Genomic DNA, 13,767 nt, shown 5'->3' with positions numbered 1-13,767 from the left:
ACTGTTCCGTTTTGCAAATGTTCAGCAGTGTCTGAACTATTTCTGTTTCTACAGGATCTAGCATGGCCGACATTAAGTTGTGCTTTAAATAGAAATGTTTTTGTTTATGTTTGCTGAGTTACTGTCCTGCTATAAACTAAGTTGGCTTGTTCCTGTATCTTCTAAGCAAGGCATCTATGAAATCTGTTTTGTAGGACTGAGAACTACATTCACAGGGTCAATTTCTGCAGTTTGGAGCCTTTGCCTCTGGGGTCCCCACTCGATTCTCTGCTCTTATGGATACATTTTCTGGATTGTGCTGTTTTGTAGTCAAAGTCAGAGTTAGAGCGGCTGGTTTCTGAGTCTTGATTTAACTCACATTGTATCTGACAGTCTCCAGGAGGTCAACAATGTAATCATATAAATCAAATGTAAAACTGGAGGCTAGAAAACGTACCCAGACAGTATTTGGTAAACCAAGGGAAATTTTTCTGGTTTATTTTGAACCCTGGTATCCTGACCATAATTAGGGACAAAAACACATATAATGATTTATAACAAGTTACAGCATATCCACTTTGCTAATTCTTTAAAAAGTCTATTCTGTGGTAAACAGAATACAGAATTATCTGATCTTTTAGAGTTCCAGTACCTAAGAGTAAGTTTATCCCATGACTTGGAATTTTAAAAGATTGCGTGAATAAATGTGTGTATGTCATAGACTGTGATGATATTAATTTGTCTAGTGTCTGTTAGGAAATGTTTCAGAGAACAGAGCATAGCTGAAGCCTATTTCAAGGCATCCTGGAAAAAGTAACTCATATTTCATAAAGGGTCTCTACTTCAAAAGTACCTTTAAAAACTTTCCTTTCAACTGGATTTTCAGTTACCCAAAACTCCTCTGCTTTTGGTTTATAGCAATAATGTGACATTCCCCAATTTAATGCATTTTGTAAGCCTTCATTCATTTCTCAATGGCAAAATCCTAATCAAACACCATCACTCACAGATCTGAGCTGAAAAGCACAAATATTAACTCCTGAGCCTTCAGTTATTGGTATCACTGATAAAAAAGATTTTAGGGTCAAAATTCAAAATGGATTTCTTGTATGCCTTTATATTTTTCACTTTTAGATTTTGCATTACCTAAAATTGTAGAGATTGACTTTTAGTAACGATCCAACTGAGGCATATATATAAAATATATCCTTCCCTCAGTACAGGAAGGAGCGCAAAGATGCCAACTGTGTGCTGGTGTATGTGCCCGTGGGTATGCATGGTTCTCCAGGTGTGGCACAGAGGGAAGAAAATCTCGACAACATTTTTTCTTGGTTTCCTGATACTGTACAGCAAAATATTAAACTCTTTCATCGAGCCTAAGAAATTCCACCCTCGACTGCCAATGGGAAGTGTTTCGCAAAGGCAGAGGGACTTGAGCGTAACTGGGAAAAGGAATGTGACTTCATGGTTTCCCCTGGCTTTTCCTGGTGATAATTGTCTTTGTTTTCCCCTCTTCCCTTAGCTTCTCAGAGGTCCTTTACCACATTCATTGATCCATCCTGGAGGGTCACAGATCGCCGAACAAGTACAGAAACAGGAAAACTGGTTTCCTGAGCACACTGTAAACACAGAAACCTGTTTCCTCTGCATACACCAGATTGTCTAGACCCAGTTTCAGTACATTTGGTGCAGAAGTGGCTATCAGGAAGACTGGAAGGTCTTTGTCTCTCAATTCCACATGAAATTTTGTGCTTAAATCTACTGCCATGAAGGGACCGAAGTTATTTGTCCTGCTTTCTAGTTTATGGGGAGGGGTCTTGGGGCTTACCAACACCCTGCGTTCAAGGACTGCACCTGAGGAGGAAAACTCTCCACTGACTCTGAACTCCACTTCAGCTCCTCAAAGTGAAGTACTGAGCCTTCAAGTGCTCCCTGCCACTCAGAATCCCTCCTCTAAGGCAGCTGCAGCTCCCGAGAGACCTTCGGAAGACACTCTACTGCTGTCAACACTGCCGACCTCTGAGACAAGCTCCTCAGCTGAGCGGAGAAGCCAAACACCCACACCCCTAGAGAAGACAGAGGCAGTGATGGCATCACTGCCTCTTGCTCTCCAGAGCAAACCCGGCCCAGGAGCAGGGATGGTGGAGCTTGCTAACGCCACATTGAACTTCCTTCAAAGTTTTTCCAGAAAGCCCAATCAACAAGCTATCTCCCCCAAGTCGTCTGGAGACATGGGGAACAGGTCCCCAAGGGAAACGCACCTCAGCAGAAGTAGCAGCAGTAGAAGTCAAAGACCCAGCTATCAAAAATCCAGTTTTGAAACAACTAGAGGAAAGTAAGAAACATTTTCTTCTTGCTCTCTTTCTGACTGTGGTCTAGACATTGGAAAGCTAGTGGTCTGAAGCCTCTCATGCTCACAGACTTGTGCAAGGTTCATAGCATCACGCTGTGGTTGGTAGTGGTTTCAAAACTACAGTCATGGCCTTTGGGGAGATGAGAAAAGGACAAAAGGCTAAAATCTCTTTTCCACTTGCTCAGAATCAGGGACACCCACATGCCACTGTGAAAGGGGAGAGTGGAAAGCGCACTTAAGAGAACTTAGCTATGTATGGCTCACAGAACAGTTGTCCAGAAAATCCCATTTCTGTTGTCAGAAGTGTGATGAATCAGAAAGCAGGCTTTTCAGCTTGATTTAATGTGGCAGCAATCTGAATTTTGGGAGTCAAATAAAACCAAGTGCTAAGGGGTATTGTAAGAAAAGTTCCAAATGGGCCCAAAAACAAAACACAAAGAAAACATATGCCTAAGCAAGTGAATGTTTTATTCACATATGTTGTCGTCTGTTTATTTAGAGGTATGAGCCAACCTTGTTAATAATTTTACCCATAGTGAAGTAGTTTCAAGAATCTAAATTGAGTTAGATGTTATACCTATAATACAATAAAACTTAACTTAAAAATGGTAGTTCCCACCTGCTGGGTGAAAGCTGTTTTGAGCAAGCTGTTGACTGGATAACCTGAGGAGCAAGAGGTAGAAAAGTTGAAGCCAATGCGCCTGAGAGTCCCGGGTCCTGTAAGTCAAGTCTATTTATAAAATTTCAAGGTCATAAAACTTCAAATGTAAGTATCATTTTAGCTAAAAATTCACTTGGAATTTGGAATAAACCAAATTAACTGTGAGACAAGTGTTACCAGCCATGTTTATTATGGGATGAGTGGAATTTTGATCCACAACAGCTAACACATATCCTACTTACTAAGAAGTTGCCTAGTAAATAATAATAATGACAAATGCTATCTACTGAGAATCTTCTAAATTGCTTTCATTTATCATTTCTATTTATCATGTTTTGTTAGTTTCTGTAACCTAATTTTCTTGAATTTCAATAGAACTCTTTAACAGTCCTAGGAAATGATTTTGAGCTTTTCATATGTCTGTAATTGGAGAGTTTTGGGATAGAATGGGGAGCCAATAAAGCATATGAAAAGACAAACTAAAGCACCACTTGTAGAAGAAGTATGTATCATTACAGCACAATTAAAATTACTACTTAACTATTTTATATATAAACATTAGACTTGACATTAGAGTTGACATTAGACTTTTAATTAATGGTACTTATTTTAGCTAAGGCCTTTCTCCTCAACACTTGGGAACACTTATTTTTTGATCATTGTTTATGAGTGTCCAGCATGTGCCTGAAACTCTTCCAGGCTTTAAACACACAAAGAATTTGAATGTCTTTCTACCTCTGTGAATATTTTCTACAAAAAGTAAGCATCACTATATCTACTGATTTTCCCAATATCAACCTGTGTTTCAAGAAACCACATATGAAATGCAGCTAGCTGAACAGCACTTTACCATATGGATTCCCCACTGAGAACAAACTTCAATTGTTTCTACAGTAAAGAAACATTTGGCTTATGAATTCTATTGTTCAGGGGCTTGGAGAATCTAGGCTTTTCTATCTACTCAGTCTAAGACATCCTACTCATTAGACCATCCAAATGACGGTGGCGTGAGAGAAAAGCAAGGTCTTCTCTCTCTCTCTCTCTCTCTCTCTCTCTCTCTCTCTCTCTCTCTCTCTCTCTCTCAGGACACAAAGATCCAAAGGCTCAAGTTGAAAGAAGTTTTTCATATTTTGATTTGATTAACAGTAACTTATATGGCATCTCTGTGTGTTTGAACCAGTTAACCATTATATATAACAATATCTCCATAACAAAGGGAAGATTCTGTCATTGTGTCTTTTTGAAGAGGTTAAATAATTGACTTAAAGTCATTTACTTAGTAGATCTCAGAGCAAAGAGATGGGCTGGGCTTTAGAGGCTTGGGGGCCCCTGGTGCTCTCCTTTAGCAGAAGAGAGGCATCATCTCAAGTGAGAAGACAGAACAAGTGTCTCATTTTTCTGTTTGTGAATCTCAAGGGCTCTTGACTGCCTCCAGAATATATTTCAGGTTTCTTGCCCAGTTACTCACACAACCTTGCATATAGCCTCCAATCTTATCTTCTACCACACCCTGCACGCCAGACTTTTAGTTCTTTGGTCCGTAGTATCCTGAACCTTCATTTCCTCTTTCTTTGTCCAGATAGCATGGTCCTTCCCTGTTTTCTATTGCTTTTACTCCTAATGGCAACCTTCTTGGACAGTTAGATAGCTGCTCTAATGCCTGCTGTGGTTCTCAATCTTCAAAGAATTCTTTTTTCTTTTTTCACGTTTTTTTTTTGTTTGTTCATTTTACTTTTTTGAGACAAGGTCTCTCTGTGTATCCCTGGGTGTTCTAGAACTCACACTGTAGACCAAGCTAGCCTTGAACTCACAGAAATCTGCCTGCCTCTGTCTCTAAATGCTGGGATTAAATACTGCCCGGCTCAGAGAAGGGTTCTCACAAAGAACTCAAGAACTCTATGCACATAGGAACCTCCTTCCAGTGTTATTTAAATCTCTACTGTGCTCTGGCCTAGGTAAAATTGTATATATAGCAAAGCAGAAAAGAGAATGTGAAATAGGGGTTCATATGTAAGTAGAGCTATTCCCAAGAAATACTTCTCAGTGAAAATAAACCCTGGGTGATCTTGGACAAGCACATTGTACCTTTATCACTCTGTCATGCTTGGAATTTAATAATAATTCTTAATAAAAGTGACTACTTGTGTGGATGATAGGTTCCTTTCTGCAAGATTCATCTGGATTATTTTTGTCTGACTTGGTTCCCTTTTAGCCCTCTGGAGTGGGGCGGGGGACTGTAGCTATGAGAGATCTGTGGCTTCCTGTCTGGCAGAAGGGGTGTTTCTAAATGACTGAGCACATTGAAATAGGCACAAAAAGATGAAATTAGTACTAGAACATTTACATGTAGGACAGACATTTGCTGGACACCCAATGTATCCTCAACATGGTGATGGCAAAACTCGATGACCAAAATTTCCCTCACCCTGCACCCTCATGAGACCCAAGTCACAGGGTGACAGGTGTGAGCAGGAAAGTTAGTCTGTAGCGACTGAGTGTTTGTGCCAAATGTAGCATATGGTGAATGCAGCTGGGGAGAGTGAATGGGGGTAAATGGGCTACCCATTCTGAACTGAATGGCTCCGTAAGCTTTGGCTAAGAATAAGAGACAGAATGAGGTGTGGTACAATCCAGCCACCTGCTTAATTTATCCATACTCATACCTACTACACACAAGGAACCAGTGGCTGTCATCTCGGTGAGCTAAGCTGCTTCTGTAAATGGAGGCCTCAGTAGATCCTCTACCCTTCCCTCTCTCTACAAACATCAAGTCTCTCCTGCCTCTAGTGGTTTCCATGTCACTCTGCCTCTCTCCATCTTGTACCAACCCTGCCCTTGTCAGTCACCAGTCTCCATTCCTGGCTCCATACAGTGAGAGTTCACGTAAACAAGAAAGTCCGGCTAGCGTTCTTCATTGGACATAACGGTTCTCTTCCTGATGACTGAAATGAGTCTCTCAAGTACTGACGTGAAAAGAGGATTGTGTCATACTCTCTTAGAATTTGCTTATCGTCACACACTTTTGCAAACCTAAAATGAAAAATAAATGAAATTGGCTTAAATAAGGATTTGGAAATAGTTACTGGCTGGTCCACTGTACTTTTCAAAATATATTCTCAGTTCTCAAAGAGGTGTTTCACAGAATCAGGGGGATTTGGAGTCTCACCATCTCTCTTCACACACGACATCCGCTTTGAGTCCTCTAGGCACCAATGCTTGTGGACTAAAACAGTTAACATCCATCTTTCCAGCATTTCATAGGTTTGGGGGGATTGTTATTTTCCCTGAGTATTCCTTCTTCGGTGTCTAGAATAAGGGGGTCCTTTTCCTCTTCCTACTTTAGTGTGATGTCACCTCTTCAAGAGACTGTCTCTGACAGCCTGACCTCATTCCTCTAGTGCACGGCTCCTTTCTCATCACTCCCAAGTTTCCCTTAGCACACTCACCTGTGTCTGAACATCACACCCGTAGTTTCCCTTAGCACACTCACCTGTGTCTGAACATCACTCCCAAGTTTCCCTTAACACACTCACCTGTGTCTGCACATCACACCCGTAGTTTCCCTTAGCACACTCACCTGTGTCTGCAGACAGCTGTTGTGCACATTTTGTTTTTCGTGGAAGCAAGGGCTTTACCTATGTTACTGGTAATTCTATCCGCTGCCTGGAACAAAGAAAGAGCTCAGGGAAGCTGGGGAGTGGTGGATTGCTGCATGGTTTGGTGGTCAGATGAGAAATCAAAATTCAGAGGTAGAAATTTGGAAAACGTTAGTGAAGACAAGTATTTCAGGTCATGGATGTGGATGGTCCTGAAAAGGGAGTCTGGAATTAAGAATTAAGAAAAGGGTTGGAGCTTTTTAGGGAGTATAAGCTGGCCTTCAACTTGCTATGTTACCCAGACTGACTTTGAACTCCTGATTCTCAGCTCTGATATGCCCAGTGCTGGATGGGCGGGTGTGTGTCACCACACCTGATGTAACTGTGTTTGATGGCCTAATAGTTACAGGTGTCTGCACTGGAGGTTTTAAATGAATGGCCATGGAAAGGAGAAGTGAGTGATCAACATACAGCAAGAGAAAAGTAGTAATTCAAAATACTATTGAAAAGGAGCAAAGCAAGAACTGAGAATACCACAATTTCAGTCATGTAGATACATAGTTTAAGTGAGCTCCTTGCTCCAGCCTGAGTGACCTGGAATGTGAGGGATTGTGAAAAAACAGATGACAATCATGGGGAGGGGGTGATTAGAAATTAAATCTTTTCCAGACAAGTTTCTATTTTCCCTGATGTCCTAAGTCCACACAGTATTTGAAAAGTTACAGTTAAGACTGAGGACATTGAAATGCCAGAAACATCACATCAGAGAGGAAAGTTCTCATCTTGTTGACAAACATGACTTCCATTATGTCACTGCCAGAGCAAACACTAGAGTGTTTCCTGCACTTTAATTTCTCCCATTAATCATAGACTTCTATTACTCTTCTATTTCTCGTCATGGTTGCTATAAACATATACATCTAAAGTGCTTGAATTTGACAAGTGCTTGTTCAGATCAAGTAATTAAGTGAGAAACTTCTGTGTTCCCTCACCTTTTATCTTTATAATTATACAGCTATAAGTGAAAAATATACTATTTAAGGAGACATGCTGAAAGAGTCAGTTGACAGGAAGGACCAGCTGGTTAAGCAGAAAAGCAGACATCATACATCTAACCTGCTTTGTCTGCTACTGGTCAAAGTCTGACCCCTGCTGGACCAGAAGTCATCTGCAATACTTTGCTGAGATCACAGCCTGAGGAGAATCAGAATTGAAGAAAGATAAAATTTGGTAAATTCTTGAACAAGATAACATCACAGTTTGACCACAAGAATATGTGTGTGTCACTTGTCTGTAATTTTGTGAGCCCCATTTTAATAGTACTTTATTATTGATTTTAAAAATAGAAAATAAGTTCCACCCAAAAAACAAACTCCAGCTATATCAAGGAATGGGGACACTGTAGCTCTCTTCTCACATCCTATCACAAATACTGCACATAGCAGCTACCATCACACATAGCAATGGTGTCACATCAAGAGTATCCTACCAGTAACTGTGACCCTGAAGGCTGTGTGCCGTTATCACTGATAATGTGCTTGCACTCACCATTCTACCATTCTGTCCCACTCCAGAGAGCAAGTAATGGTGCTAACCATGCTGCAAATGTGGGGGTCAAAGAGGCGTTCCTTTTGCTTGTTTGTTTTTGCTCTAGGTTTCCGCCTCGCCCCTAAAATGTCCCCCAATTTCAATTGTTTCTCCCAGTAAGTTTTCCCTCTCCTTCAAGTTGATCCCCTTTATTCCCAACCCCATGTGCCCCCAATCCATCCACAAAAATCTATTCTATTTTCCCTTCTCAGGGAGATTCATGCATCCCTTCCTTAGACTTCCTTGTTACTTAGACTCTCTCGGTCTGTGGACCATGGCATTACATTTTATTTTACAGCTAATATCCACTTATACTTGAGTCCTTGCCACATTTTATTTTCTGAATTTGGGTTATCTCACTTGTTGTGGAATATTACCTTAACTAGGCAAAGATTGTTTCATTTACTTATGCTGTGGTATATTGCTTTAACTGTGTACAGACGAGTTGCAATTGCTTGTATTGCCTTTGTTAATGATGTAAAGACGGACTTTTGTTTATGCTGCATTTTAATGATGTAAAGATGTGTTATATTTGTTTCACTTTGCCTGCCTAAGGCACCTAGTAGGTCTAATAAAGAGCGGAATGGCCGGTAACTGTGCAGGGAAAGAATAGGTGTGACTGGCAGGCAAAAAGAAAAAGTAGGAGGAAAAATCTAGGCTCAAGAGAGAAGGAGGAGGAGAGAGCGAAGAAGAAAGAGAAGGGCATTCCTGGGACCAGTCAGGCAGCCACCAGTCAGGTAGTTGGAGTAGAACATACAGAAGAAAAGAAAGGTGAAAAGACCTGAAACAAAACATAGGTAAAGAGAAACAGGTTAAGTTATAAGAGCTACCAAAAGCTGGTGTAAGATAAGGCTGAGCATTCATAATAAATAATAAGTCTCCATGTCATGAGTTGAGAGCTGGTTGGTGGCTCAAAAGAAAGCCTGGTGCCCTCACTTGGGACGATTTTTTTTTAAGCTCCATCCATTTGCCTGTTAATTTCACGATGTCATTGTTTTTAACATCTGAGTAATATTTCACTGAGCAAATGTACCACATTTTCTTTATCCATTCTTCAGTTAAAGAACTCCTAGGTTGTTTCCAGTTTCAAGCTATTATGAATAAAGCTGATATGAACATAGTTGAGCACATGACCTTGTGAGAGGATAGACCATTCTTTGGATATATTCCTAGGAGTGCTATAGTTGAGTCTTGCAGTAGCTCTATTCTCAATTTTCTGAGAATCCATTATATTGATCTACAAAGTGGCCGTACAAGTTCGCACTCGCACCAGCAGTGGAGGCGTGTTCCTCTTGCTCCGAATTCTTGACAGCACTTGTATTTTTGACCTTAGTCATTCTGATAGGCATAAAATGGAATCTTAAAATCATTTTGATTTTCATTTCCCTGATGGCTAAGAATGTTGAACATTTCTTCAAGTGCTTAATGGCCATTTGACTTTCCTCTCTTGAGAATTCTGTTTAGATCTGACAACCATGTTTTATTTGTATTATAAAGTTTATTGGTTTCTAGTTTCTTGAGTCCTTTGTGTGTTTTTAATATTAGCCCTCTTTCAGATGTGGAGGTGAAGATCTTTTCCCATTCTGTGGGTAGCTTTTTCTGTCTTACTGACAGTGTCTTTCACTTACAGAAGCTTTTCAGTTTCATGAAGTCCCCCATCTCTTAGTTGTCGATCTATCTCAGCGCTGTGCTAGCAGTGTTCTGTTCAGGAAGTGGTCTCCTATCGATGCATTCAAGGCTCTCCCACACTTTCTTTTCTATCAGGTTCTTTGTATCTGGATTCGTGTTGGGATCTTTGATTTACTTGGACGTGAGTTTTGTGCAGGGTAATGGATAAGAATCTATTTGCATTTGGCTACGTGCCTAACATCCAGTTAGACCAGCACTTTTTGTTGAAGATGCTTTCTTTTTTCCACTGCGTATTTCTAGCTTCCTTATTAAAAAAATCAAGTATTCAGAGGTGTGTAGATGTACATCTGGGTCTTTTATTTGATTCCATTAATCAACATGTCAGTTTTTATGCCAAACCATGTGGTTCAATTTTTTTACCTTATATCTTATTATGTATCTCCCAAAGTAATAGACAGAGGTCTAAGTCTTTGATCTCAGTACAAATACTAAAATTAAATATAAGAACAGTTCAGGATTTTTCTAAACCTAACAAAATGTAGGCTTTGATTATTTTCATCATATATTGTCTCTTCAAATCTCCTGAGGTACAATTATCAAACACTGTTCATTTTCTTTTCTGTATTTAAGCAAAGGTCTTTGAAAATGATTTTGACCAAAATTGAATTTTTCTACCAATAATTGTTGTTCACTCAGGAACTGGTGTGCGTATGTACATACCAAGTTATCTCCAACAGTGATACTGGACACTCACAGCTCTTACACACCAAATGGCAGAGGATCCTGTGGCTGGTCCAATGGACTCTGTTCCCAAAGGTATGCAATATTTTCTGAAAATATATATTTTCCATGTAAACCTAAAATACATAGGAATAGCCATTCCAGGCACTGTATGGCTAAGCAGAGAGAGAATCTCTATATTAGATTAGATAGATTACTTTTAGTAAATGAAGATGTGATTACTAATAATACCTGTGCTGTTTATTTGCTTTGAGAATCATGTGAGCCAATACACTCATGTACTCAGCTTACTGCCTAGTACCCTGAGAGTGCTTAGGGGGTGTTAATCTTCTTGTTTCATAGTCACTGTTGTATTATTAACCTAGTCAACAAGCCTGGACTGAGTCTCTTATAAAAGGCATAGTAGATAACATCAAAGATTTATTAACATTTTTTAGATAAAAGTCCATATATAATATGACTTGTATTAAAAATATAGAAATCGTTACCTGTGATTGTGCATGTAAAGCAGCTCTTCTTTTATATGTCGTAATGACCATACTTAGATGGATATATTATTTATATATTATATTAGTAACCATGTTGTTCATGACACATATTTCTGTATGGCTATAAGAATTAATAGATAAGCATTTCTAAAAGTTATCTTTTTGAGATATCAGAGTAAGTAAAGGTCTGTGAAAATGATATTGACAAAAATATTTTGTCTAACAATGATTTTTTTCCAATAATGGTTGTTCCTTCATTTATAAATAAATGAATATATTATATATTATGTATAGATTATATTAGTAACCATACTGTTTATTTCATATATGGATATATTTTATTATGTATATGTCATATTAGTGACCATGTTGTTCATTGTACATATGAGTATATTATAATGGATGTCCATACCCACATATACCATTGTCATAAGATAAGGCTGAGCTCTTCATAAATTCTCTGAATCCACATAGTAACCATGCTTGACTAGAGATGTTCACAAAGAAACTGATAAAACAAAAGAGACAGAGAAATAAAGAAAGGGGGGGGGAGATTGTAGCACTGCTACTCAAGCCCTGAATCTAAGGTACACAATTATCATACAAATAACCCAGGCAATGAATCTGATGCATCAGCAGTCTGGAACAATGCACAGGAAGGACACATAATATCCAGGTGTTTCTGAGTCTCTTGAGGACTGAAATTCACGGTCCACAGAGCTGAGTACATCGTAGGGATTTGAGAAAGCTAAGCTGTGGCCCTGCTTTCAGCTCTCTTTCCCTTTGTGACAATTTTCTTGTCAAGGAAGGCACAAAGAACACGTTGTTAATTCTTGAGTAATGAAAACATTACTATGGTAATCCTTATCATATTGTTCTTCTGGGTTCAAGGTGAGTTCCTCTCCTGCTCTTTACTCTTTTCTAAACCCAGCTACTTTATCCTTATTCCTATCTCTTCTCTTTGTGTCTATTTGAAAGGGTCTTTGCATTTGTTCATGATTTCTGTATTTATACAATAGATATCTAAATTTCTTTTATTATATCAACATTTCATGCAGCAGACACTCAGTTTGCCAGAGCAGAAACATCGACCATCTAGCATGATTCAACAAAGTTCTAAGTCCTAGAGTCAATCCCACAAACTAAATAAATTCCACCTTCATTCCTTATTTAACTTTAGTAGTTGGGCTAGAGATGATAGTCCCTCCAACAGAATTATTTACTGAATATAACTTATTGAAATAGATGCAGAGGAATGTCTTGGCATGCTTTTGGGGCTGGAAAGAATGATGTCGCTCGTTTTGGTATTGAAAAATAACTTCTGATATACTGTCCTACCTGTCACGTTACTTCAGAAACTGAAACCCCACTAATTTAGTTCTTCACCAACAATCCTTGTACAGTTTACTAGGGTTGGCTGTGACAAATTCCCGTAGCATAAGCGTAACTCATACAATCAAGATTAAAATTCCAATTCCACCAGTTTTAGATCTGGGCATTTGAGCAAGTTATTTTATCTCTCTATATTATTTGTGCTCCTCAGCTTTAAAGCATAGTATTAGAATTAAAGTTAGTTCTAATACTGATGTAGCTAGAAAACATTATGCAAAGCAAAACTATCTTATCTTTGGAAAATGAAGTGATAGATATTAATTTAAAATACCAATAGTACAACTACTCATGCTTTTTGCTGCGTATTCAAAGAAATCCTGTTGGCTATTTTGAATATAATACTGATGATATGTTTAAGACTTTATAATAGTACCAAGACTAAATGGTTATTACATTTTGGGAATTATTCTAAGCACTTTATATTTGTAAGTCCTAATTCCATCTTAACATAAAACAAATAATTTTGTATCAACTGTTTTCCTCTCCAGATCGCAGAAGACATCCAATGCTGTCTATAGGATGCAGCATAAGATTGTGACCTCATTAGAATGGAGATGCTGTCCTGGATACATAGGGCCAAACTGTCAGCTCAAAGGTATATGCCCATAATAACATCATAATAAAAATTTCTGATAAATAAGTAGTTGAATGTGTAACATAAGGGCTTGCTAGTTGGGGTTTCTTTCCTGCCAAGTTCCCACAGTCTTTAGTTCCCAAAGAAAATCACACAGATGTCTCCATAAGTTGTAAACTGATTGGCCCATTATCTCAGGCTTCATATTAGCTCTTATAACATATAATCCATTATTCTTATCTATGTTAGCCACATGGCTTGGTACCTTTTTCAGCAGGGCAGGTCACATCTTGCATCTTAGGCGTTTGAGACAGGACTGCAGAAAGAGCTTTCTTCTTCCCAGAATACTCCTGTTCTCCTTGCCCTGCCTCTACTTCCTCTCTGGTTCTCACGTCTATACTTCCTGCCTAGCTACTGGCCAATCAGCATTTATTTAAAACATAATTGACAGAATACAGACAATTCTCCTGCATGAATGGATCAATCGTGCACCAAGGAAAATTACTAAGCAGCCAGATGTTAAATCTGCTGCTGTTTTCAAACTTCAATAAGTCACCCACAAATCTCATAACCTGCCCCATCACTGTTCCTCTCATGCTTATGTTAGTTTTAAGAAATGAGTGAGAAGATCTCACTGTATTACTTATTATTAACTAAAACTACAAAGATATGCCTTCCTTAAATATTATTGTAAATTGTCATTTTATACTTTAAATAAAATGATTAGAAATAGCCCATATAAAATAATTATACAACACTCTGGCTTT

The 13,767-nt window shown here is 38.8% G+C and overlaps 1 protein-coding gene across 1 annotated transcript in view; it reads left to right on the top strand.

Moving 5' to 3' along the window:
* Window positions 1–1,679: 1,679 nt before the first annotated feature.
* Window positions 1,680–13,767, top strand: part of Mmrn1 (multimerin 1) — a 44,160-nt gene continuing 32,072 nt past the window's right edge. Inside the window, exons 1-3 of the mRNA XM_075983942.1 lie at window positions 1,680–2,314; window positions 10,502–10,621; window positions 12,915–13,021. Coding sequence (XP_075840057.1) covers window positions 1,746–2,314; window positions 10,502–10,621; window positions 12,915–13,021 — 796 coding nt within the window. The 5' untranslated portion in view covers window positions 1,680–1,745. The remainder of the gene's footprint in view (window positions 2,315–10,501; window positions 10,622–12,914; window positions 13,022–13,767) is intronic.

This window comes from Microtus pennsylvanicus, chromosome 8, assembly GCF_037038515.1.
Source record: "Microtus pennsylvanicus isolate mMicPen1 chromosome 8, mMicPen1.hap1, whole genome shotgun sequence".
NCBI classification, from domain to species: domain Eukaryota; kingdom Metazoa; phylum Chordata; class Mammalia; order Rodentia; family Cricetidae; genus Microtus; species Microtus pennsylvanicus.
This window is presented reverse-complemented; position numbering and strand designations above follow the sequence as displayed.